Below are 27,601 nucleotides of genomic sequence, written 5' to 3' on the forward strand. Positions count from 1 at the left end.
TTTCAAAAATTAATTCCACCCGAACTTTTGAAAACTCGATCGAAGGCGGGAAAATTTGGACTAACCGGACGTCCCACCGATCGTCCGGCCGGTTGACTAGAACAGTGAATTTTTTTTTTCAAATATCATATGTCACATCAAAAATTTCCCACTTAATTCAAAACTCTTTTCAAAACTCATTTACCAAACAAATTTTCTACACTGAAATCATAATTTCAAAACTTACAAATTAAAAATACAACTCCTATTCTCAAATTATATTTAGAAAATTCTACCAAATGCAACCTTAATTTTTTGGTTTTTTAACTTTTTTACAAAAAAAAAATCACAAAAAACCAAATTTTAACACAAAAAGCCAAAAAAATTAAAAAAATAATTTTTTTTTATCAATTTCTCAAACACCATTCAGTGTGTTTGGTTTGAGTCTTCTGGATTAAGTTTTTTAAAAACTAAGTTTTTTGGTTTTCGTATTCTTTTGTTTTTAGTGAATATTTTTTAAATTTTAAACATTTTTTTTTTACTTTTTTAGATGCACCTTAGTTAGATGTATCTAAAAAGTAAAAAATTTGCTAAAAAATATTTTAAAAAATTAATAAATACATAAAAATACAAAAAATGTATTGAATTCTTATATAGATATATATATATATATATATTTATGTTTTTGGTACTTAGTGAATTTTTAAAAGATTTTTTTTACAATTTTTTTTTTAATTTTTAAGTGTATTTATGTTAGGTGTGTTTTAAAAGTAAAAAATTTGCTTAAAATATTAAAAAAATTCAGTAAAAATAAAAAAACACAAAAAATAAGAAAATAGAATTTTCTGAAAAGTGTTTTCTGAAAAATGAAAACAAACAAGCTGATTATGTGGGTGTTTGGGAAGTGAGTTTTTATGTAAGTTTTTTAGTTATAAGATATTATTGGATACAAATTTTTTGGTATTTGAGAAAATAGTTAAATTTTTTGTAATTAGATGTGATATTTGTAAAAAAAAAAAAAAAATAATTATAAAATTAAATGTGATATTTTATTTAAATGTATTTATTTTTAATTTTCTAAAAAAAAAAATAAAAAAAAATCTCAAACCCAAGTTTCCAAACACCACATATATTTAATCCCAACAAAAAGTTATATGCAGACTCAAACCCAAACATTATGGGAGGGATTTAAAGATTTTACCCACTCAACTAACCCCTGCCGGTAAATAATGTCATATATGACATCTTATAACGAGCCGTTTCACACGTCAAGGTCACTGGCTTTTTAAACAGTCTTGGCGCCGACTTCAATTCCTATCTCCCTCTCCTCCGTGTCTGTTTTCCCATCACAACTGCATAGAGAGAGAATTCTAGAGAGAGAGAGAGCGACGGAACCATCAGTCAGCTAACGACTTTTAAAAAGGTCGAAACAGGGCCTCACAACAAAACCAAGCTTCCCAAACACGACACTAGGACTTTTTAGAGAGAGAGAGAGAGAGAGAGAGATTTTGATATATCGAAGAAGATCGTAGACTTTGCTGCAAAAGAACGATTTTCACAAATTTCTCTGTACCTTCTTTGTTTTGGAGGTTCGTCTTTTCAAAACACAAATTTCTCTCATTTCCCTTTTTCTGATTATATATATATATATATATATATATATACATCGTCCTTGTTGGTTTAGCCATCGTTTTAATAATATATGCCGATTTAGTTCTTCTTTTGACAATTCTGGATCTTCAAAATCACGGTTCCAAAAATGGTATGTGTTTTTTTCAATCATCTTTTATCACCTCGATTTTGCTAAGTGTGTCCAGGTTTCGATCTCACTAATCCAACTCCATATAATCCCCATTTCTCTCTTTCTCTCTCTCTCTCTCTCACACACACACACACACACACACATATATATCAGTAATTACTGAATTTAAGTCCTGGGTAGTCTAGTCTCAATGGAGAGTAGGAAATGAAACTTTAATGGTTTATTAGATGTTATAGGCTCTGATCAAGTGAGATTGTTTATTTTATTTTATTTGGTTGGAAAATTTGGATAGGATTCGAAAAAAGAAAGGAAGAGCTTTGTGAAATTACGGGAAATGAAAATATATTTTATTCATATTTTACAGATTTTTTCTTTTCTCTTTCTAAATTACTTCCCAAATTCCCAACTAAACACGGCCAAGGAAAAGATGAATTTGGATGATCTCTCTTGGCTTGTTGATTTTGTTAAAGCAGTTAGATTAATTTATATAATTTTATACACCAAGTTTGACCATTTATTGCAATACTTTAGAGCTCAATTTCAATTCTTTTGTAGAATTATTATTCTGTTTGAATTTGGCCCCCGCTTTGTTCCTGGTTGTTCTATATTTTTTTAAACAATAAAAAATTAAAAGCTACATGTAAATAAATATTGGGCTTTGTGTGCCTGTTGACTGGATTGTAGTGGCTTGACCAATAAGATTTTTTTTTTTTCCCCTCTTTACCGTTTAGCCAATTATCATTTTTTCACATCCTTCTAATATGATCTTCGTTTTTTTTTTTTTTTTTTTTTGTGGTAATTGATTTGATGATTTACATCGGATTACTAATTTAGGCATGAATTCTTTGATAAAAGTATAATTTGGTCAATACCATGTTGCGGTTTCTGATATTTAATGAGTGATCACTTGATTTCCTTAATTAGATATCGGAGAACAATTTGGATTGTGATTCTCTCCATTGCATATTTGTAGTGGAGAGATCCATACATCATCTAATGGTGAGTATTATGATATTTTTTAATTTAAAATAATTACAAATTTGAATTCCTATTTCACAGTCATTTGATATGTAATGGAAATCCTTAATTACATACATGGAATGAAAATGATCAAAGTCCGAAAAATTTAGGGTTTCCATATTAAAAATTGTCAAATGGGTAGCAGAAGGAATCATTTCGACTCTATACTATAAATAAACCCAAGCTACCTTCTGCATTTGCAATGAGTGCTAAAAATATAGTTATTTCTGATGATGTGTTTAGCACACGTCTCTGTAGGGAGATTGAGGTGTACAAATGAAGTTAACTTCAGCAAACAGGGAAATGGAAGTGATTGTTTTCGAACTAAACCTTTCTACTTAAAGACTGATAGCCAAATAATTGAAAAGGCGACCATAACTTACCAAAAACAATGAAAAATAAAATTAAGGGGGTGAACAACAGAACAAGTACTAAGCAATTAATCATTAGCAAAAGTACCTTAGCAAAAATAGAGGTGCCAAGAATGAATAAGAGGACACGAAATCTGTTGTATTTAAATTCCAAAGTGGCTTCTCAAAGTTTCATTAGTGGACTTATCATTACATGCTTCCTTTCTTAATTTTGTTGACATGCTCATCTCTATTCATTGGTTATTACTCCTTCTTAGAGTCTTCAGCTTTTACACTAAACCTGAAGAATGTTGCTTATATTGGGTACTTTATGGTCATTCTATGTATATTCCATTAGTTTTCTTCAATCTGTTCCTGAGGCTCGTTGCTATAATCCTATAATGCACAATTTCCTTTTGCATTCATCTGCATGAGAGTGATTTGATTGGTTGATGAATCTGCAAAGCCCTCAACTAAACCTTTCACAAATAGGATTACTCGATCTTCCCCCTGATTATCTAGTCTAATCTCTATTATTCTAAGTAGTTCCAATTTCAACCCTGCCCTTTCTTCCTCTACTCCACCTTTTAGCCCCTTTATGTTAAGAAGTTTAGCTGCTGATGTGATCTGGCAACTTTCACTTTGAACATCATAAATTTTGATGTATGCATACTCTATAGCATAATTGTAATTTGTATAATCATTCTTTCCAAAGTGGTATTTTTATTACTAAAGCCGCAAATTCTAATTGTTTAGTAAGTGCTTTTGAGAAACTGACCATCCTGTGATGTCTATATATTGTGATGCCTCATAAAGTCAGCCACATCTGTGTAGATGAAGTTTCAGTTAACAGTATGCATAACTATACGCAGCTATTCCTTTGTTCAGTGAGTTATTTTGGATTGGAAGAGAAATCTTAAATTCTGTTGCATAAAAAATTATCCGAGTGCTTTTTAGCAATTGAACATTCTTTGAGGGTCACAATGGTGATGCCTCATTGAGGTCAGCAAATCCTTGTAGATTTAGTCTATGTACCATATGATTTGCTTGTTATTATCTCATAATCGTGCAATAAAATAAAAGCCATCTTTATTTTCTAATGCAGATGATTGGAGATAGTGAGAGCATGGCTAGTCAGTTGCCAACTAATTTTCGGCTGGTTAGATGTGGTAGGTGCAATCACGTTCTCCCGGAGTTTGCGAACATTCCGGTGTATCAGTGTGGAGGATGTGGCACAATTCTCCAAGGTAATAATATTCTTTTTTCTCCCTTTCTTTTCCTCTTCCTTATGCTTTATTTTTACAAATTTTTTTTTTCCCGATTTCCCAACTGCTTGTTTAATATTAGAAATTTGCCTAGAAATTTTTTTATTCCCTTTTAGTAATTTGGATAATTCAAAATTTAAACAATTCAAGCAAATGTTGTATGCACATATACATAGAGGAGCAATGCTACATCTACTTAAATTCTTATTAACAATCTTACTAAAAATGTACATGTCACCACATCATTGAATGCTTAAGTATCATCATTTTTTTAACAACCAATTACGTTTGACTTCTTGTATTTTTAGTAAGATTGTTAGAGTTCGTTTGGGAAGAGGGTTGGTTTTTTGTCTTTTTTAGCTATTTTAGTCTGGAGCTAAAAAGTCTAGTTTGGGAAGGGTTTTTGGCTTTTTTGGCCTTTTTGTGAGAGAAAGAATGTAATGATTATAGGTTGGATGTGATGTTTTTTCTTATTGAGCTAAAAAGTCTATTTTGTTTTTTGTGGCTATTTTAGCCCAAAAAGCCTCAAAACCAACTTCCCAAACGGAGGCTTAGTATATGTAAAATTATTCATAGATAGAGAGACGTTGAAGGACAAAGGAAGACGAAGACATTTTTTTTGGATGAGAGAGAGAGAGAGAGAGAGAGAGAGAGAGAGAGAGAGAGATTCTTGTTTTGATATTCCTTTTTATAACTTTTGGTTCAATCTAAAAATAACATTAAGATCAAAGTCTTGGAAGTTGTTTCCCAATATTTTTCTTAAATTTTGGAATAGCTTTTTCTAAATTTTTGGAATTAATAATCTTATTTTGCAAATTTCTTGTGAAGCAAACGCAACCTTATTTTTTTTGGAATTATTTATTTATATTTTGTGTGGGTTTCCCATCTTTCTTAAATAGCTTTCTCTTTAAGTTTGAATTGATTTGTTACAATCCTTTTTTTTTTCACGCAGCTAAAAATCGCAAAAATGACACCAAGGGCACAGGATCACTCATACATGAAACAGATGCTGCCCAGAAATATGAGTTAGAGCAAGCATCTGAAGACAGAGAAACTGGAAGCTTAAGACAAGAGGAATCGCTTCCTTCCACGGAAGAACTGCCATTGGAAAAAAACAGCGGGAGCGGTCAAAATGAAATTAAGGATAGCAATAGGGAGCAGTCTGGAGATATGAACTTTTCGAGTGAACTTTCTACAGAGCTCACTTGCCATGGAAACGAAGAGTCATCACCAGCAGCCATGGCAGAAACAGACGTTGAGCAAGATATACATTCTTTGGAACAAAACAATGGAGGGGATCAAAATGAACATGGATATTGCAATGGAAATCAGCCTGGAGGTGTTAAATTTTCTGATGGAGTTGTTTCATCAACTGAGCTTAATCATCATGAGAGTGAAGAGTCATCACAGGTTGCTGAAGCTCATAGTGAAGCGGATGAAAATAGGAATTGTTTCGAACAAAACAATGGAAGGAATCAAAATGAATATGGGTATTGCAATGGAAAGCATCCTGGAGGTGAAAACTTTTCCGATGAAGTTGTTTCATCAACTGAGCTTAATCATCATAAGACTGAGGAGTCATCACCGGTTGCTGGATGTCATAGTGAAGTAGAACATAAGAATTGTTTGGAACAAAATAATGGAAGGAATCAAAGTGAATTTGGAGATTGCAATGGGAAGCATCCTGGAGGTGAAGACTTTTCGAATGAAGTTGTTTCATCAACTGAGCTTAACCATCATGAGAGTGTAGATTCATCACTGGTAGCTGGAGCTCGTAGTGTTGTGGATGAAACTAAAAATTGTTTGGAACAAAACAATGGAAGGAATCAAAGTGAATTTGGAGATTGCAATGGGAAGCATCCTGGAGATGATGACTTTTCTGATGAAGTTGCTTCAGCATCTGAGCTTAATCATCATGAGGGTGAAGATTCATCATGGCTAGCTGGAGTTCATAGTGAAGTGGATGAAAATAGGAATTGTTTGGAACAAAACAATGGAATGAATCGAAATGAATATGGGTATTGCAATGGGAAGCATCCTGGAGGTGTAAACTTTCATGGTGAAGTTGCTTCATCAACTGAGCTTATTTGTCAGGAAATTGAAGAGTCATCTCCAATGGTCGGAATAAATACAAAATGTGATGAGAATTGTAAGAGTCTGATAGTTGGAAGCTCGGGGGTGGAAAACCTGCTGGCTGCTAGTCCGAGGGATTCAATCATTGCTGCTCAGAGGCTGTCGAGTGAAAGCATTTTGACTGATAATCTTTTGTCTCCTCACAGTAAACAGCTGGAGCAGTTTCAGAAAAGAGTACATGATGGTTTTGACCGTGTAACTTCTATTGATACATCGGAAAATACGGCACTAGCAAACCCTAGCTCTGAGTTCAGTGATACGCTCAGAGATATGTGTAAATCTCCAACAACCAGTAGCTATTATCCTTATGATGGCAGTGTCTCTTCCTTTGATGAAACTGATGATCAAGTCCCCATCCAGCATCCACAACTATCCAAAAGAAAATTCAAGGAGGCAGAGTATTTCAGTACCAAAGCAATGCCCAGAAGGGATCCCAAAATGCAACATCAAGCTTGGAATCCCACATCAATTTCATCAGAAAAGAAGCATTATGGCATGAAAGAAAGCCAATGGTGTCGAGATGAATTGCTGGAACCCTCAAGACATGGCCATCCAGTTAGGAGCAGGATGAAATTTGGGACGGATGAACGTCAATCTAGGGTGCCCTTCTATTCAAGAGGTTCCCCAGTTGACTATGAAAATGGCAGCCCTTCTAATTATGGACAGAATGAGTTCCAATGCAGTACAAGCTATCATTTGCCTAACAAGCCCGAAAACCCAAAAGAGGAGAACATCAAACTGCTAAAAATTGTTTTTGAACTGCAAGATCAGCTTAACAGAACACATATTTCAGAAGGGAAGGCAGTTGCAAGATCTCCTGGAGTTGCCAGGATGCAGAATTCGATTCCCTCATGCTGTGATCACGTAGCACCAGAGGTAGAAATATGCCATGATTTAAGATGTGCTAGATACCCCAGAAGATGCAATCAAGGAAAAAACTGGCAGACACGAATACCTTTCTCGGCAGAGGCCACAGTCACCAGACACCAAGCCAATCACTCCTGTATACATTGCTGTCCCCAAGATTGGAAGTGTTCAGCCCCGTTGTCTACACACATTTGCTGTAAAAATACCCAGCATACTTCCCACTCGAATCAGCAATTTTACGATCTCTACCGCTCTAGTCCCTTGAGTCCCCGGTGTTATGAAAGCTCCGAGTTTTCCTTACGGAGCTGTGCTGCAAAGTCTGGTGATCACTGGCATAAAAATCATGAGGTGAAGAAATATTCCAGGGAGCGGCGTCAATTAGTGAAGAGATACGTCCGTCCTGTAGCAGGTGGAGCCCCTTTCCTCGTCTGTTATCGTTGCTCAGAGATGCTGCAACTGCCTACAGATTTCCTTCTCTTCAAAAGGAGATCTCTTCGGCTAAGATGCAGTGCTTGTTCGGTTATATTAAAGTTTTCGCTTCAAAATGGGACTCATATAGTTCGATACACTGATTATACTCCTGATGCTATTGCCCCTCCGCCCAGTGAGGTTGATGATTTCACCGATGCCAACAATGGAAGGAACTTCGCATCAGTGCCTTATGGTGGTAATTGCCCACATGCAGACCCTGTTTCATATTCTGATGATTATGGACCGTCCTTCTGTAAAAGTTGCTCTACCGAAGGAGAGCCATTCTCTGCCGTGCTCCCATTCCACTCCCTCAAAAGGGATTCAAACAACAGAAAGACGTCATCTGGTAGTTCTTTTGACCCTATGGAAGAGAGAAAAAAGCAGCCTATCTTCAATGAGTCTCGAAACAAATACAGGAATCATGAGGTAACAGGGTCTCCATCCAAGATGTCCGAAGGGAAGAAATTATCCTCGGAAATTGAGGAATTGCCACCGAGAGGAGGCTCATCACTTCATAAGCTCATGGGATATTCTTCTCCAAATGCAGTGATGGATATCTAGCAAGTTCATATGTGATGTGGATTCATAAATGTCGATTTCGGAGATGATGTTGACTCGTGTGTATGTAATGCAGCGAATGTTTTTGGACGTTGAATCATTCTCTCCTGCCATCAACTGCCCAAAGGGTTGTTTCAGTCCTCAATTCAATCTGTCTGGTAGAATTTTCCGTATCATCTTATCTGATTTGTAGGATTATTTGAATGGAGACTATGCAGCAGGAAGACAGAAGCATAGATGCGGATATAATTGACTAACGGTTGAAAATGTGAAATTTCAGAAATTTGATCAGAGTTTGATAGCAAGTTCCGGTTCTTTGTTCTTCACATTGTGTACAGGTAAAATTAAGTTAGAACTTCGTAGCTTTCAGAGTACAGATTTGTAGAGATATTTCAACATTTAGTAGTCCCATATGATTTGTTCATTTGTGTGATCATAATCACCTGTATGTACTGAACTGTAATAACTGTTTTGGGTATTGTAATATAATGTTTGTTTCAATGGAACTCCTCTTTCCCATCAAATCTGATGCAAGGTTCATTCATTCTGGAGTATATATCAGAAGGTGAAATCTTGACGCTCACAGGTATTGATCTTCACCAGGGAAAGAATGGCTTATTTGTTTCTTCAAAATTGGTCCGATAGCAGATTGAACTTTTTCTTGGTGTATCAGAATGTTCCTTCTGACAAAATACCCCAACTTTCCACGGTTCTGAGCGAGTTGAAGGTTTTTATTTTGTCGATATTCATCTTCAACAGAAAGTTCTGTTCAGTTGACTCATATATTGCTTATTTAGGATGTTTTTCTTGTGCCTTCCGAGCACCTCACAGCCATAATTAATCCAGCGGCAATAGAAGCTCGGATTGTGTTAGCACTGGCACAAGGTCCTGGATTAGTTTGTACCCGTGTAGCCCTCTAAGACGTACTCCCTCTGTCCCAAATTGTTTATGCAGCATGGTAAATAAGAACTCAAAGAAAGCATAAGCATCATAAACAGAGGGAGTATTTGATGAATTCAATTCTCATTTTCTCGTAAGCATTGGCTCATTTTGGGATGTTGGTTATAAGCCAAAACGTAAAAAGTGACTTTTTTTTGCCATAAATTGATTTGGGATGTTGGTTATAAGCCAAAAGAAAAATTACGAAATTACCCTCCATAGATGGAAAATGAAAGGGTAAAAATGTGTAATTTTTCAATTGGCTAGGGATACTTTAGTCATTTCATTATGATTTGACATTATAAACAAATATTAATGAAAAAAGTCAAAAGTCACTTTTTACTAACTTCCCAAATTATTTGTCTAAAAAAGCCAAAAGCTTGGTTAAAAGTCAAAAAGTCACTTTTGGTCATTGAAGTAAACTATAGCTTTTCTGGGTGTCGCTCTTCCATTTTTTATTTCTTTTTTGAAATGTTGTGGCTCATCTATGCTATGTTACTCTCGTTCAAAAAAAATAAAAATCTATGCTATGTTTACTGTTTCAGTTGTATGCTGTCACTAGACAAGCTTGTTAGCCTAGTTTTAAAAAAATAAAAGCAATTTTTCCTGAGAGAGAGAATTTTTGACACGACATGATAGAGAATTAGTTAAATATTTTAATATTATTTTTACTAAAAAATGCCTTGACTTCTTTATTTTTTTATATAACACTATCCAATTTATTAAAAAGTACATAAAATAGAATTTTAATTTTAACACGAATCAGAAATAATAAGACACACCAACACAACCTAAAAAGATATGACACGATGCCGAACTCTAATTTTTTGGCATTATTACACTTGCTTAAGAAGCCTGTGTAGTCTGATTGAATTTATCTTGAGCTTGCCAGTGTCTGAATGACCAAGAGGCAAGCCCCACAAAACCTCAGTTCAAAATCCAATTGAGTCAATGGATATGGATGTCTCCTTCAAAACTACCTAACTTATAACTCTAATTTGTGTACTGTCAAATGAGGCTAGTGTTGAAGTACTCTTTCCCAATCTCGGGTCAAATTGCAATTGGGACTCATAAAATTTAGAAGTATTTACGCGTAGATCTTAATAAGTGAATTTATTATTTAATAGGTCATATGAAAAAAATTTATCATTAAAAAAAGTAATTAATTATAAGTTTTAGCGACAATTTATAAAAATTATTACAAAAAAAAGTCACTAATTGTCAGTTTTTAAAGACGTATGTAAAAAATTATCACAAAAAAATTATTTTTACCGACAATATTATCAAGATTTATTTTCAATAGGACTTGATGGAAATAAAATCCAACTATTAGGACCTATTGATAATTTATCTTATAATTTGTCCAATTCAAACCCCCGAACCTAAAATATAATTTCAAGTCACGCAAATTTTGAGTGGGTTCGGCCAGCCATCAGGTCATGTCCAACCCTAATTCGGTGGCAGATCATTAAAATTTGCGGGTTCGGCCAACCATCGGGTCATGTCCAACCCCAATTCGGTGACAGATCATTTGAATTGTTGATTAACATTCTCTTGAAAAATTCTAATATATATTTATTTAAAAAGATATATTACATATATTCCATCTTCTTTATTTATGATATTATTTTATTTATTACTTATAAAATTTTTTAGTTATATTTCATATTATATTTAGTGACATTTTTTTTTTAATTACAACTCAAAAAATTAAAATTATACCATTTTTCTTTTATTATAACTTACATAGTGTTCCCCGCTCTCTTCTTTTGCTTTTGCCTCTCTCTCTTCCTTCTCTCTCAAACCACATTCAATGAGCTGAAAGTACAGAAACCATTAAATTGCTTGGAAAAGTTTGAGGGGGTTCTCTCTCCCAAGCCACTTTATATATCTTCCCCAAACAGCAAATAAAAAAAAAAAGAAGAAAAAGAAAAAGGAAAAGGAAAAAAAACAGCTGGGATTTCATACTTATCCCTTTTGTTGATAAATAACAATTTTCCTCTCACTGACATAATTAAAGTTCTTTGTTTTCTTTCCTCCTTTTTAATTATCCAAAAGATTTATCATTTAGTTACTCAACTTTAAAATAATATATTTGGACGACTCAATTTTGATTTGATTTTATTTTTTAAGAAAATCTTATAAATGTTCCCTTTTTAATGAGTGAAAAGTAATACAATTTTCAATGTTAAAATGATCACATTTTGCTTATCAATGCTACATTAATATAATAGATCCAACCATCCAAATGTAATAGATCTATTATATCTACTATTCATAATATCAAAGGTCCAACCATCCAAATATACTGTTTTGTTGCCCTGCTTCTACTGATCGGCTGTCCATCATAACAACTTGGCAATACTACTATGCTATTGCACATGGAAGATCTGCCATGAGCAATAAAACTCAAATATCCTTGGCCATTCAAGTGAGTCCTTAAGCTTTGCATCTTAGAATTATGAAAGCATTGGAGGGAAAAAAATAAAATAAAACAATGTTAGAATGACATGAATCTTGAAGAGGAATGAAAATATGATTATTAGTAATAAAATTATTGCTAATAAAATTCCAATATTAATGTTATTCTTAAATGACTAGCATTCCTCCCAAAATGTGATATTCTTATGTGAAAGTAGGAAAATAAAATTCCTACTTAGGGAATGTGATTCCTGCTGAAATAGATAATCTGGAATCACATTCCTATTCCAATCTGTTCCAAACACTGGAATTATGAAAACCCGAAATCATTATTCCCTCTCAAGATTACTATCATTCAAATATAGCTTAGAGGTAAAAGGGAAAAAAATCAAAGTTAAAATCTTTTCTCCGTTCCCTTTCTGTTTTTTCCCTCCACAAATCCATCCAAAATTCAAACATAGCCTATAAAAAAGTAATGTTGGTGCTAGAATGTAGTAGTATGTCTATGCCATGAGGTGACAAAGTGTCCCACTGGTGGTAGTATATGTTAATGTACACCTAAACCTACTCCACCAAACCTAACCCACTACACCACTCCACCTCCACTTCACCTACTCCACTACACACTCCACTTCACCTACTACACCACTCCACCTCCACTTCACCTACTCCACTACACACTCCACCACCTACTACACCTACTCCACCCACTTCACCTACTACATCTCCTATATAAAGAACATACTCACCATGTGTAATATACAACATATATCAATCAATAATACAATCATTTCTCTTTATACATTAAATTTCTACATGGTATCAGAGCAATAGGTTAAACTCTTGGTATTCTTCGCCTTCCGGCGGGCGGCAACCTTGCCTTGACCGCCCGCCGGACCTCAACCAATTTGAGACCTCCATCAACTCGCAAGACCTTCTGCAAGAGCTTCAGTGCCTCCTCAGGTTCATTAAAAGATTCATAAATGGTTGAAATTTCTGTCATCCCACTTGCAATCTCTTCTGCAGTGGTTCCAGGCACAGGTTTTGCATATATCCTAAGGGCATTTTCACAATAGGATCTGGACTCTCGCAGCTTCCCTGTCTTGTAGTATAGGTCAGCAAGGCGTACAAAAACAGAGGCAACTGAAGGGTGGCTGTCACCCTTTGATGATTTGAAGACAGTGAGTGCCTTCTGGTAGGAGAAGACAGCCCCATCAAAGCGAGATAGGGACATGTAGATGTTGCCAATGCTGACATCAATTGAAGCAACCTCATTTTCTTGTCCATTGGCAATCATTGCCCTGCTGGCAAGGAGAAGGTGTTCAAGAGCTGATTTGTAATCTCCTTTAGCCTCACATATGAGGGCCATCAACCTGCGGTCTGCCACTTCCTCGAGAGATGCTGGTGGACTGTGCACACGATGGATTTCAAGAGTCTTCTTGCTCAAATTTTCTGCTTCATCAAATTGCATTGCTTGAACATGGGCCTCAGCCAAATACCTGCAAGTCTCTGCAACTCTCGGATCTGTGTCTCCCAAAGCCTCCATCTGAATTTTCAACCCCTCTTTATAACAATCGATCGATCGATCCAGCTACCCAAGCATTGAATACGTGTCGCCGAGCTGCATATACCCTGAAAATGCCGCGAGAGCATGATCTGCACCTCTGGTAGGCTTCTTGCAGTCTCTCTCTCTCTCTCTCTCTCTCTCTCTCTCTCCTCAGTTTCTATTGAGGGTTTTCCCAGAAAATCGTCGTTGGAGCTGATTGGTGATGGCTCCAAAGCAACCTAACACTGGCCTCTTTATGGGTCTAAACAAAGGACATGTTGTGACCAAGAAGGAATTGGCTCCACGCTCTTCTGATAGAAAGGGGAAAACAAGTAAAAGGGTCCATTTTGTGAGAACCCTCCTCAGGGAAGTTGCTGGCTCTCATATCCTGTTCCTCACCCTTTATTTTTTTATTCTCTTTGTTCCCACCATGTCTCACCCATCACTCTGACCAACCACCACTCTTCTTTTATTTACACATAAAACCCTCTCTCCACTCATTCATTTTATTATTATTATGCACACACTCAGCATCCACAATCCATGTGCTCTTTGACCCTTTTTATCAACCCTTCCACCCAGACCCACACACCCACATATATATATTTTGATTACTTTTCATTAGTATATATCTTTTACTTACTTTTCCATTAGTGGTAGGATCCGCCCAACTTTGCATCTCACCTTTCCTTTTTTTATTACTTTAACATTCTCCTACTTCTCTTCACATTTATTTTCTTTTATCCTTTATTTTCTCCCACTACCTCTCTGTTTATGTCATTGCGATACATTGAACAAAAAAAAAAAAAAGCAGAAGAAGACGAACTGCACACCAAACTCATTTTATTCATGTCGGGGCTGCTCCCCCCGATCACCATTTTACACCCGGAAAAAAAAAAAAAAAAAAAAAAAAAAAAAAAAAAAAACAAACAAACAAACAAACAAACAAACCAACAACACCCACCCACAGGCGGGATTTTTCTTTTCCCTTCTCTACTCTACTGCAGGTCTCTTCTTCTTACTTTTATCTTGGGTGTCCCGTGCCAGTCCGGTCTCCGTGTTTCCCACTCCACTGGGCACGATCACTACTCCCTGCTCCTCCACTGCAGCATATGGCGGCCCTCCAAATCGGAACATCACAGTGGCCTTCCGCTTCAGCTCCTTATTTTCCGCCTTCAGCACACTTATCTCTGCTCGCGCATCCTTATACATGCGTTGGAGCAGCGCCAGTTGGGCGTTTAACTGCTGCACCTCATTTGTCCTACTCTGCAGCCGGTGCGACAAGTTTGTGACCGCCGTCATGGTTTCCACACATGACTTCAAAGTATACTGATTGGCCTCCACATCCGACTGCACTGCCATTCTTTGCTCCACAGACCGCATCGGAAAGTTCAACAGAGCAAACTCCGGGGCGCTTGGTTGAGGTTCCAGTGCCACCGCACCAGTTATCTCTCTTGTTGACTCGTTGAGGTCGGGAAAGAGGGTGAGCAGTCCACGGGAAGACGAGGCCATTTTCTGGGCAACAGAGTGTTACAGACTATCTCTCTCAGCAAAAGGAACTTTCTCTCTCTGACAGTGAAGAGTTTGTTTTTCAGAGTTTTTTTCTCAGTTTCTTGTCTCAGCCTCTGCCTCGGCCTCAGCCTCCGTCTTGGTTAAATAGCCGAGGCAGCCACGCGTATCGCGCGCCACTTGACGCCAAACGACAAACGGGCGCGCCAGCCAAGGTACTCACGTGCCTCGCCATCATATCTGGCACACCTTTTTATGGATTGGGCACGCCTTTTGATGGCACGCCTTTTTATGGATTGGGCACGCCTTTTGATGGAACGCTTTTTGAAAGATTGGGCACACCTTTTGAGGGTGTGACTTTTTAGGGGTCTGACAAGACTCTGTAAATTGTCCCGACATTGATTCCGGTTAGCTCCTTTAAGGGTCCGACAAGACTTAGTAAATTGTCCCGACGCTGATTCCGGTTAGCTCCTTTAGGGGTCCGACAAGACTATGTAAACTGTCCCGACATTGATTCCGGTTAGCTCCTTCAAGGGTCCGACAAGACTCAGTAAACTGTCCCGACATTGATTCCGGTTCGCTCCTTCAAAGGGTCCGACAAGACTCTGTAAACTGTCCCGACATTGATTCCGGTTAGTTTCTACAAGGGTCCAGCAAGACTCCGTAAACTGTCACAACAACTGTCACAATAGTGTCTGTTACAACGGTCCGACATGACCCCGTAAACTGTCTTCTACATCGGTCCGACATGACCCCATAAACTGTCTTCTACATCGGTCTGACACGACCACACAGTGTCTGCTACAACGGTCCGACATGACCCTGTAAACTGTCTGCTACAACGGTCCGACATGACCCCATAAACTGTCTGCTACATCGGTCTGACACGACCATACCGTGTCTCCTATTCTGTTTTATTTTATTTATCAGTTTACTTTCCTATTTTGTTACTCTCTTCAAACTCAAGTTGGTTAGTTCCTATCCTCCTTGAGTTTGAGGGGGGCTGTTAATGTACACTTAAACCTACTCTACTAAACCTAACCCACTACACCACTCCACCTCCACTTCACCTACTCCACTACACACTCCACTTCACCTACTACACCACTCCACCTCCACTTCACCTACTCCACTACACACTCCACTTCACCTACTCCACCACCTACTACACCTACTCCACCCACTTCACCTACTACATCTCCTATATAAAGAACATACTCACCATGTGTAATATACAACATATATCAATCAATAATACAATCATTTCTCTTTATACATTAAATTTCTACAGTATAAGATGAGAGGCATTTACCCAAGCCAAAGCAAGTTAACTGCCTCTTAGGATGGTATTATGAGAATATTTGGAAAAAGACCAATCTATATTTGACATCATAGGATGCTGCAAATGTAATATCATAGAGCTAACTAGTTATTTACAGGTTTGATGACAAATTTATCAACCACTGATTTTTCTCATGTATGCTATACCAACAGCAACAAAAGAAGTCTGATTTTCTGTAGAATTGTATGTAAAATTACTTCGGGGTGATTCTTTTTGGCAATATTTACAAAAGTTGTAGTAGAACAAAAACAAAGCTAGAGTACATACCAGCAGAAAATTACATCATTGCCATACATGATAGAGATCGCCTCATTGGTAAATGTTCCTTTTGCTGCTGCTTCGATTTGACACAATGGTGATCCTCTGGTCCTGGAGCATGTTCAAATTGGGAGCTAACAACCGGGTATACCGATCAAAATAGAGAAGCTGTTTCATGAGAAGTGCAAACTCTCGAGGAAATCTCAGGCCATATGATTCACTAACACGAACCTATGAAACAAAAAGAGAACATAAAAGAAGAAAGTTGAATAAAATAGGGAACATTGAGCTTGAGTAAAATAAAACTTATTACAGCATATGAGTCTCAGCAAATTCTCTAAATTTCTAATAGTTCTTCTGACATTATTCCTTATTGTCTTCATTAAACATGCAAATTCAATTCTCACTTGTACTTCAAAAATTGTATTACTCATCCTCATGCCAAAACATCCCATATGACACTTTTAATACATGAGGGGAAAAAAAAAAGGAAAAAATAATAAAAAAAACTTGATAGAAATAAAGTAGCTCCCACTAAACGTGAGAGAGAGAGAGAGATTTGCATAACTCATTCAAGACAATTTTCCAATTGGTGTTTGGATTTTGAATAATCCCCCGATCTTGAATGTCACAATCTAACTCGCAACAATTCCTGAAGATTCTATACATATGCCCACCAAGAGACTATTGACTACCTAACGGTGTGTTTGGATCTACGATTTGAGCAGAGATTTGTGAAAGGAAAAGAAAAGGTGAGGGAAATAAAGAGAAAATTTAGCTTCTATTGCCCTCACATTTTCCTTTCTCTCCATAAATCGCTACTCAAATCCTAGATCCAAACACAACCTAAAGGGTTCTGTTACAATGACCTAGAAATTCATCTGCCCTTGTTCCATAGACACTAGATCAAGATGTCCAAGCAAGATGAACACTAGATCGTGCAACCAAAAGTGTTCAGACCACCTCATGTGCAACTAATAAGGTGTCTGTCAGTGAAGTTCATAATACAACATCCAGTGACAGGTCCATGGTGAAAGGCCTTAGAAAACAAACCAAAATGTTACCTTAGGTGCCCATATAACTCAAATTATCCATGACTGTTCAAGAGTAGAATAGCTTACCACGTCAAGAAATAGTGCATTCATCTGCCTCTCATCAACAACGACATTAGCAGATGCAGCAGTGGCATTGGTATTTGTTCCCCTGGCTGTTGCAACAATGATTTCTGTATCCAAATCCTGCATTGCAATAAAAGAAAACCATAGATTTAGAACTGATTGGTGTTACAACATTCAATAGGCCCAGACTCCCTCAGATCCTTTGAGAAGTCCTCCCTTTAGAAATCAACATGGGTATGGAAGCTCTCACTTCAGTTACAACATTTTAAGATTACCAATTATACAACAGTGATACCACTTATCCACTAGTTATGACATTCCTATAATGGCTCACATTCTTTCTTAAATAGAAGCTTTCTTTCTTACATAGTAGATTCTATCCTAATCCTTCCACAACTTAAATCCCAGTAAACAATCAACCATTGACTGGATATTTGGTTGGGCTACAGAGTCTCATATAGAATGGGTTGAAACCAGCTCAAACTTTTACTTCAATACTACTGTTCTTTTATGTAAGAAATAATGTATAGAGAAAGAGAGAGAATAAATTGTATGTATTATTATTGATTGATATTTTGTGTAGATATTACAATTACAAGGATTCCTATTATATAGGAGTGTGTTTGGGAGTAGGTGGAGAGTAGGTGAAGTGGAGGTGGTAGTGGTGTAGTGGGTTAGGTTTAGTGGAGTAGGTGAGGTGGTAGTGGTGTAGTGGGTTAGGTTTAGTGGAGTAGGTGAGGTGGTAGTGGTGGTAGGTTTATGGTAAATTCTAACAGCCCCCCGCAAACTCAAGGAGGATAGAAACAAGCCAACTTGAGTTTGAAGAGAGGAACAAAACAAGAAAATACATAAAAATAAAAAAGGATAGGAGACACTGTATGGTCGTGTCAGACCGTTGTAGCAGACAGTTTATGGGGTCATGTCGGACCGTTGTAGCAGACAGTTTACAGGGTCATGTCGGACCGTTGTAGCAGACACTGTGTGGTTGTGTCAGACCGATGTAGAAGACAGTTTATGGGGTCATGTCGGACCGTTGTAGAAGACAGTTTATGGGGTCATGTCGGACCGTTGTAGAAGACAGTTTATGGGGTCATGTCGGACCGTTGTAGAAGACAGTTTACGGAGTCTTGTCGGACCCTTGTAGAAACTAACCGGAATCTATGTCGGGACAGTTTACAGAGTCTTGTCGGACCCATAAAGGAGCTAACCGGAATCAATGTCGGGACAGTTTACAGAGTCTTGTCGGACCCATAAGGGAGCTAACCGGAATCAATGTCGGGACAGTTTACAGAGTCTTGTCGGACCCATAAAGGAGCTAACCGGAATTAATGTCGGGACAGTTTACAGAGTCTTGTCGGACTCTTAAAAAGTTGCACCCTCAAAAGGTGTGCCCAATTTTGTCAAAAGGCGTGCCATCAAAAGGCGTGCCCAATTCATCAAAAGGCGTGCCATCAAAAGGCGTGCCATCAAAAGGTGTGTCCACTTTGTCAAAAGATGTGCCATGAAAAGGCGTGCCAGTTTGTCGGGCGGCAAGAGGCGCGCGATACGCGTGGCTGCCTCGGCTATTTAACCAAGACGAAGGCTGAGGCTGAGGCATACCATTCTGAAACCTCTGAAACCAACCCTTCGCTGAAAAAAACTCTGCCTCTGCGGAGAGAGAAACTGTGGAACACTTTGTTGCCATTCTGTCACCAACCCTTCCGAACATTACCAGTCTGAAATTGCTATTTCGCTGAAACACTTAGCAACCCAAAAACATGGCCTCTTCTTCCCGTCCAGCTACCCAGAACCTGCTCACGCTCTTTCCAGAACTGAACGAGCCCACAAGAGAAATAACTGGTGCGGTGGCCAGTGAACCTCAACCAAACACCTCTGGTTTTGCTCCATTGAACTTTCCGATGCGGTCGGTGGAGCAAAAAATGGCGGTGCAAACTGATATTGAGGCTAATCAGTATACTCTGAAGTCATGCGTGGAAACCATGACGGCGGTCACAAATTTGTCGAACCGGCTGCAGAGTAGGACAAATGAGGTGCAGCATTTAAATTCCCAGCTGGCTCTGCTCCAACGCATGTATAAGGATGCGCGAGCAGAGATAAGTGTGCTGAAAGCAGAAAATAAGGAGCTGAAGCGGAAGGCCACTGTGATGTTCCGATTTGGAGGTCCGCCGTATGCTGCAGTGGAGGAGTATGGAGGAGTGAACGTGCTCGGCGGCGTAGGAAACACGGAGGCAGCACCGTCAAGGGCCGCCCAGGACGGAGGAAAGAAGAAGAGATCTGCAGCAGAGTAGAGAAGAAAAATCCCACTGTGGGTGCTGGGTGTGTTATGGTGGTTTTGTTTTGTTTTTTTTTTGTTTTGTTTTTTTTTTTTTTTTTTTTCTCGTGTAAAATTATGATCGGGGTTGATCCTGACATGAATAAAATAAGTGTGTTTGGCAAACTCGAATGGTAGGTGTGGTAAGGCAGAAAAATCAACTGGAATGAATTTTTTTTTTTTTTTTTTTTTTTTTGTGAAAATAATAATAATAATAATAATAATAATAATAATAATATTAATATGGAAATCATGGAGTGGGCGGTGGTACAAAAATATTGTGTAAAAAAGAGGGAGATGGTGGAAAAGAGAGGCCACTCATGTTATTAAAATAAATTAAGGAATTAAAAAAAGTGATATTGGTTTTGTTTTCAAAAAGATGGATTAAAATAAATATAAAAAAAAGAAAAAGAAAGTGGAGACCATGATGAAAGGTGGGAACAAGTGTGCTGGTGCTGTGTTGTAATGGTCAGAAAGAGAGATAAGAAAATAAAATAAAATAAATTTCAAGGTGCTGTGTTGTAATGGCATTGAAATATCCACCATCATAAAGAGTATCAGTGGTGCTGCATATGTTTATGAGCATTATTTGAGGCCTTTCTTTCTTAACCCACAGCAGACTGTTAACGTCTAGTATGTCCCAAGGAAGAAGGACATCTTCAGTAAGCCAGATGACATTCTAACTGCTGCTGAGAAGTACATAGAAGAACATGGCCCGGAAGCATTTGAGAAGCTTGTTAGCAAGGATAGGGAAACCAAGTTCAGGAGTAGCAATTACACGTATTTTGATGAGGACCACAGCTATTGAGCCTTGTTTGGCTGAGGGAAACACCTTTTTTCCGCTGCTGTTAGGAGTATCTTTCCGGTGGAGAAGCTGCTATGGACTATTTGGGGAGAGTGATGTCGAAAGCCGGAGCCTTGGATCTCGCCACCGGCGTCGGCGGAAAGATCGAGAAAGACGATGTTCTCTCCGCTGTCCAGAAGTATGAGCAGTATCACGGCTACTATGATGCCGAGAGAGAATGAGATGTTATGAAGATATGATGAGGAGGTAGGTATGTAGTAGACAATTCTAGCGGACTAGGTTGAGGTCCGGCGGGCGGCTAAGGTGAGGTTGCCGCCCGCCGGGGAAGCGAAAATACTAAGTTTTAAACCAGCTCTGATACCATGTAAGAAATAATGTATAGAGAAAGAGAGAGAATAAATTGTATGTATTATTATTGATTGATATTTTGTGTAGATATTACAATTACAAGGATTCCTATTATATAGGAGTGTGTTTGGGAGTAGGTGGAGAGTAGGTGAAGTGGAGGTGGTAGTGGTGTAGTGGGTTAGGTTTAGTGGAGTAGGTGAGGTGGTAGTGGTGTAGTGGGTTAGGTTTAGTGGAGTAGGTGAGGTGGTAGTGGTGGTAGGTTTATGGTAAATTCTAACATTTTATTTTATTTTTTTCTTTTCCCTGAAGTAAAATGCAATGGGTATACTAATAATTTCAGGTGTCCTCATCATCCATAGAAGGTCTTGCACCAGACCTTTCTTCACACTAGTTTATTAAGCTATGCTCACTCATCAGACTCCCCTACCCTAATAAATGTAATGATCAAAAACAGCATGGACATCGAGGACAATAATAAAATGTGTTTTTAAAACAAACCAAGATTTGATATGGCAAATGATAAAGCTTACCTGTATTGATGAAAATATTTTTTCCAGATCTCTTGCAAAGGCCTTAGTATCAACATCCTTGTTTGTAGCACCCATTTCAGTCAACGCAGATGCCATTGACTCATATTCTTCAGTTGAAATTGAAGCCAAAAATATTTCCATAGCAGCCCATGTTTTGGGGGATATACGCCCAACAATTCCTGTATTCAAATTTTATTCAAGACATCAGATGTCAATTAATAGGGAAACAAATGAAGTGATTGTTATTTTTAGAGAATACCAAGATTAGGAAATGATTAGGATATCATCCCCTATTTATATTAGTGAAGTTAATAATTACAAGGGAGCCTTAAGGCATAGAATAATTACAAAATAATAACCCAAATAGTAATATATTATTCTAACACTCCCTCTCAAGCTGGTGCGAAGATATCTCTCATGCCCAACTTGCCTAAGAGGTCATGAAATGGCTTACTCCCAACTCCCTTGGTGAGGATGTCAGCAAGTTGTTCACAAGACTACACAAAGGGAGTACGTATTGTGCCACTAGTGAGTTTCTCCTTAATGAAGTGGAGATCAATCTCAACATGCTTTTTCTTGTCATGTTGATAGCGGCATTATTATCACAGTATAACCGCATGGAGTCCGTCTGATCAGTACTGAGATCACTCAACAATAACTTGATCCATAAGAGCTCACACACCCCTTGTGCCAGAGCTCTAAACTCAGCTTCTGCACTTGACTTGGCAATCACATTCTGTTTCTTACTCCTCCAAATAACTAGGTTGTCTCCAACAAAAGTGTAATGCTTTGAAGTCGATCTCCTATCAGTCACTGATTCAGCCCAGTCAGCATCTGTATAGACGTCCACACAAAGATGATCATACTTTGAAAAATAAAGACCCTTACCAGGAGCGGACTTCAAGTACCTCAAAATTCTCATGACAGCTTCGAAGTGAATCTGATGAGGAGCATGCATAACTGGCTAACCACACTGACAGCAACAGCAATATCAGGACGGGAGTGAGATAGGTAAATGAGCTTACCCACTAATCGCTGATAGCTCCTCCTGTCAATTGCTGCTCCTTCTTCATCATCCCCCAATTTCTGATTGGGCTCCAGTGGAGTGTCACAAGCCTTGCAGCCAAGCATCCTAGTTTCTTTCAACAGATCAAGCATATACTTCCTCTGTGAGATAAATATCTCATCCTTGGAGTGAGCAATTCTAATTCCCAAAAAATACTTCAAGCTCCCCAAGTCTTTGATTTCAAACTCACTAGCTAAATATTTCTTCAACAGAGGAATTTCCTCACTATCATCGCTAGTAAGAAGTATTTCATCTACATGAACAATGAGTGTTGTAGTCTTACCAAGTGAGGAATGTTTCACAAACAAGGTGTGATCTGCCTGACTCTGTTTGAAGCCATATTTAAGCATAGCCTGAGTGAATCTCTCAAATTAAGCTCTTGGAGACTGTTTGAAATTATATAATGACTTTCAAAGCCTGCATATTTTGCCTTTTGTCTAATGATCTTCAAAATCAAGAGTAATGTCCATATATACCTCTTCTTCGAGGTCACCATGGAAAAAGGTATTCTTTACATCAAACTGATGAAGTGGCCAATCTAGATTAGCTGCTAAAGAGAGAAGTACTCTGACTGAATTCATCTTAACCGCAGGTGCAAAGGTCCCCTGATAGTCAACACCATATGTCTAAGTGAACCCTTTTGCCACAAGTCTAGCTTTGTAACGCTCAATAGAACCATCCGCTTTGTGTTTCATAGTACACACCCATTTGCATCCCACATGTTGTTTGCCCTTAGATAACTCAGTCAATTCGCAAGTGTCATTCTTCCCAAGTGCTTTCATTTCCTCAATCATGGCAAGTTTCCACTCAGAGGTAGCAAGAGCATCCTGAAAATGGTTAGGAATGCTAACAAAGAAAATATTTGACACAAACGCTCTATATGAGAACGACAAATGAGAGTAGGACACAAAATTTGAGATGGGCTGTTTAGCACAAGATCTCATATCCTTTCTCTTGGCAGTAGGAACCTATGAAGCACGGATACGGACACGGGCACGGGACACGGCAATTTCTAAAAAATGGGGATCCGGACACGGCAGGGGACATGGCAAATTTTTTATTTTTTTTATAAATATTTTTATTTTAATACACATTAATTATTTTATTTATTTATTATATTTTTTAAATAATGTGTTCCAATTAATTTTTTTTATTTTATTTTACCTAGACATTTTTCCTATTAATTAACATTAACATTAGAAGGATTAAAAAAAAAAAAAGAATTTACATACTATATATATATATAAACCTATAATTAATTTTTTTTTTTTAAACTACAGTTTTAGTTTTAGATATATAAACAATAAAAAAAAAACAAAAAACAAGTCTTACATATATATAAATTTATATATAAAGAAATAAAAATTAGTCTAACTCTTACATATATATATATATATAAACGTATAAAAAAAATAAAAATAAAAATAAAAATAAAAATAAAACTATAAATCAGTGTTTACCTTCGAAGTCGAAAACAGACCACAAAGAGAGAGAGAGAGAGGGCTTCGACTGAGACGAGGGCTTCGATCGACTGAGAGAGGGCTTCGACTGAGACGACTGAGAGAGAGAGCTTCGATCGACTGAGAGAGAGAGGGCTTCTATTCAGAAGGTCTTCGCAGGTTCACTATATTTCTTCACCCTCAGTTTTTACTTTTTAAATATTACACTTTGACCCCAAATACATATAACAAATTCAAAAAAGAGCCCCGTCGTGTCCCATAGCATGTCCAAATGTGGACACGCATGTCCCCGCCATGTCCCCTTCCAAAAAAAACATTAAATTAAAGGGACACGCCATCTGGCGTGTCTCGTACGTGTCCCCGGCGTGTCCGCGTGTCGGACATCGCCACGGCATCAATTTTGGAGTGTCCATGCTTCATAGATAGGAACATCAAGATCAATGGACTCAAGAGATTCAAAGTTACCTGGAATCTCATCAGAAACAGGAAATGGCAGTCGAGCAGAAGTGGTCTCTTGCATCCAGTTAACTTTCTGTTTGTTTTTGTCCCTGACATAAACTTGCCCTTCCCTATCCTTAGTGACATTGGGTTTTGTAGTCCCAGTAGGAGGTGGTGGTGCAAGAACAACTGGTTCCACCATAGGAATCACAAGAATCACTTCACACCAAGACTCCCCCTGAAGAGAGGACTAGGACACCAGAGAGGACAAGAAATAGGATTGGGACTCAAAGAATGTGACATCCATGGACATAAACCACTTACGAGAAGGAGGGTGGTAACACTTATACCCTTTTTGAGTAGGAGAGTACCCAAGGAAAACAAATTTGGAAAAACAAGGGTCCAACTTACCACGAGTAGGAGAGTGATTATGGACAAAACAGACAACTAAATATGTTGGGAGGAATAGAAAACAGGGACTAGGAACCGAGGAGGATTTGAAGAGGAGCTTGTTTTTGCAAGGCCTGGGTAGAAAGACAATTAATAAAATGGGTAGCGGTGAGAACAGCGTCGCCCCAGTAGGATCGTGGCACTCATAGAAAAACACATGCACCGAGCCATGTCAAGAAGATGGAGATTCTTACATTCTGCCACCCCATTTTGTTGAGGGATATTGGTGCAAAAGGTCTGATGGATAATGCCATGAGTAGAAAAATATTGCCCTAACCAAGAATCTATGTATTCACCCCTATTATCAGAACGGAATATTTTGATAGTGGCCCCAAACTGAATACAAATCATCTTATGAAAATTGCAGAACACAGAAAAAACGTCACTCTTGTCTTTCATGAGATACACCCAAGTAGTACAAGAAAAATCATCAATAAATGTAAAAAACCAGCGATAACCTTTCACAGACACAACACGAGATAGAACCTGTAAAAATTTATGTTAGAAATATTGATAGAGAGAGAAAGAGAATAAATTGTATTATTGATGGATATCTTGATGTATTACAAGATTGATAAATTACAATTCCTATACAATCTATATATAGAAGAAAATGTGGTAGTAGGTGTAGTGGAGGTGATAGTGGGTTAGGTGAAGTGGAGTGTGTGGTGAAGTGGAGTGTGTAGTGGAGTAGGTGTAGTGGAGGTGATAGTGGGTTAGGTGAAGTGGAGTGTGTGGTGAAGTGGAGGTAGGTGAAGTGGAGTGTGTAGTGGAGTAGGTGAGGTGGTAGTGGTGTAGTGGGTTAGGTTTAGTGGAGTAGGTGAAGTGGAGGTGGTAGTGGTGTAGTGGGTTAGGTTTAGTGGAGTAGGTTTAAGTGGGTGAAGTAGGTGATAGGTTTTAACAGCCCCCCGCAAACTCAAGGGGGATAGGAACTAGCCAACTTGAGTTTGGAGAGAGTAACAAAACAAGAAAAATAAAATAAAATAAAAATGGATAGGAGACACTGTATGGTCGTGTCAGACCGTTGTAGAAGACTGTATGGTTATGGCAGACCGATGTAGAAGACAGTTTATGGGGTCATGTCGGACCGTTGTAGAAGACAGTTTATGGGGTCATGTCGGACCGTTGTAGAAGACAGTTTATGGGGTCATGTCGGACCGTTTGTAGAAGACAGTTTATGGGGTCATGTCGGACCGTTGTAGAAGACAGTTTATGGGGTCATGTCGGACCGTTGTAGAAGACAATGTTGTGACAGTTTACGGAGTCTTGCTGGACCCTTGTAGAAACTAACCGGAATCAATGTCGGGACAGTTTACAGAGTCTTGTCGGACCCTTGTAGAAACTAACCGGAATCTATGTCGGGACAGTTTACAGAGTCTTGTCGGACCCATAAAGGAGCTAACCGGAATCAATGTCGGGACAGTTTACAGAGTCTTGTCGGACCCTTGGAAAAGCTAACCGGAATCAAATGTCGGGACAGTTTACAGAGTCTTGTCGGATCCTTAAAAAGTCGCACCCTCAAAAGGTGTGCCCAATTTTGTCAAAAGGCGTGCCATCAAAAGGCGTGCCCAATTCATCAAAAGGCGTGCCATCAAAAGGCGTGTCCACTTTATCAAAATATGTGCCATGAAAAGGCGTGCCAGTTTGTCGGGCGGCAAGAGGCGCGCGATACGCGTGGCTGCCTCGGCTATTTAACCAAGACGAAGGCTGAGGCTGAGGCATACCATTCGGAAACCTCTGAAACCAACCCTTCGCTGAAAAACTCTGCCTCTGCGGAGAGAGAAACTGTGGAACACTTTGTTGCCATTCTGTCACTAACCCTTCCGAACATTACCAGTCTGAAATTGCTATTTCGCTGAAACACTTAGCAACCCAAAAACATGGCCTCTTCTTCCCGTCCAGCTACCCAGAACCTGCTCACGCTCTTTCCAGAACTGAACGAGCCCACAAGAGAAATAACTGGTGCGATGGCCAGTGAACCTCAACCAAACACCTCTGGTTTTGCTCCATTGAACTTTCCGATGCGGTCGGTGGAGCAAAAAATGGCGGTGCAAACTGATATTGAGGCTAATCAGTATACTCTGAAGTCATGCGTGGAAACCATGACGGCGGTCACAAATTTGTCGAACCGGCTGCAAAGTAGAACAAATGAGGTGCAGCATTTAAACTCCCAGCTGGCTCTGCTCCAACGCATGTATAAGGATGCGCGAGCAGAGATAAGTGTGCTGAAAGCAGAAAATAAGGAGTTGAAGCGGAAGGCCACCGTGATGTTCCGATTTGGAGGTCCACCATATGCTGCAGTGGAGGAGCAGGGAGTAGTGATCATGCCCAGTGGAGTGGGAAACACGGAGGCAGCACCGTCAAGGGCCGCCCAGGACGGAGGCAAGAAGAAGAGACCGGCTGCAGAGTAGAGAAGAAAAAATCTGCCAGTGGATGTGGTTGTTTTTTTTTTTTTTTTTTTTTTTTTTTTTTGTAACAGTGTGATCGGGGTTGATCCCTGAGATGAATAAAATATGGGTGTTGTGCAAACTCGAATGGTAGGTGTGGTAATGCAGAAAAATCAACAGAAAAATTGTTGCTCCTTAAGTTGCTTGGCCACATCTTTAGCAGAAGATCCAGAAACCTCAATCCAAGTTTTTTGAGAACAGTGCACAG

At 38.4% G+C, this 27,601-nt stretch overlaps 2 protein-coding genes and 1 pseudogene across 6 annotated transcripts in view; 1 reads left to right on the plus strand and 2 right to left on the minus strand.

Annotated features, from left to right (window-relative positions):
• Nucleotides 1-1,295: 1,295 nt before the first annotated feature.
• Nucleotides 1,296-8,929, plus strand: LOC114257129 (uncharacterized). Of its 2 annotated transcripts, none has more exons than XM_028196891.2 (3): nt 1,296-1,568; nt 4,217-4,358; nt 5,329-8,929. In XM_028196891.2, exons 2-3 carry the CDS (start codon nt 4,217-4,219, stop codon nt 8,406-8,408), a joined length of 3,222 nt encoding a protein of 1,073 aa, XP_028052692.2. In that variant the 5' UTR covers nt 1,296-1,568; the 3' UTR covers nt 8,409-8,929. The 2 variants fall into 2 exon arrangements, with proteins under 2 accessions (XP_028052692.2, XP_028052691.2); XM_028196890.2 differs by having other exon boundaries at nt 1,424-1,741.
• A 3,540-nt stretch (nt 8,930-12,469) lies between these two features.
• On the minus strand, nt 12,470-14,208 carry LOC145796905 (protein KINESIN LIGHT CHAIN-RELATED 1 pseudogene; annotated as a pseudogene). Its single transcript, XR_014337606.1, has one exon. The product of XR_014337606.1 is annotated as a protein KINESIN LIGHT CHAIN-RELATED 1 pseudogene (transcript).
• A 1,972-nt stretch (nt 14,209-16,180) lies between these two features.
• Nucleotides 16,181-27,601, minus strand: part of LOC114257130 (Protein kinase superfamily protein) — a 44,872-nt gene continuing 33,451 nt past the window's right edge. For 2 of the 3 annotated variants that reach the window (XM_028196892.2, XM_028196894.2), the window contains 3 exons: nt 21,533-21,711; nt 17,542-17,658; nt 16,181-16,651 (listed from right to left, as the gene is read on the minus strand). In XM_028196892.2, coding sequence (XP_028052693.2) covers nt 16,472-16,651; nt 17,542-17,658; nt 21,533-21,711 — 476 coding nt within the window. In that variant the 3' untranslated portion in view covers nt 16,181-16,471. Of the gene's footprint in view, nt 16,652-17,541; nt 17,659-21,532; nt 21,712-25,030; nt 25,433-27,601 lie in introns of those variants that run through there. The other variant, XR_014337605.1, reaches the window with a different exon arrangement.

The sequence above is a fragment of the Camellia sinensis genome, chromosome 8 (genome assembly GCF_055761805.1).
Source record: "Camellia sinensis isolate YWXY chromosome 8, ASM5576180v1, whole genome shotgun sequence".
Lineage (NCBI taxonomy): Eukaryota > Viridiplantae > Streptophyta > Magnoliopsida > Ericales > Theaceae > Camellia > Camellia sinensis.

What these genes read in the sequence shown, in the direction of transcription:
- LOC114257129 (XM_028196890.2), top strand. An exon ending in ATGTGGCACAATTCTCCAAG is followed by an intron (nt 4,359 to 5,328) that starts GTAATAATATTC and finishes TTTTTCACGCAG; the next exon opens with CTAAAAATCGCAAAAATGAC.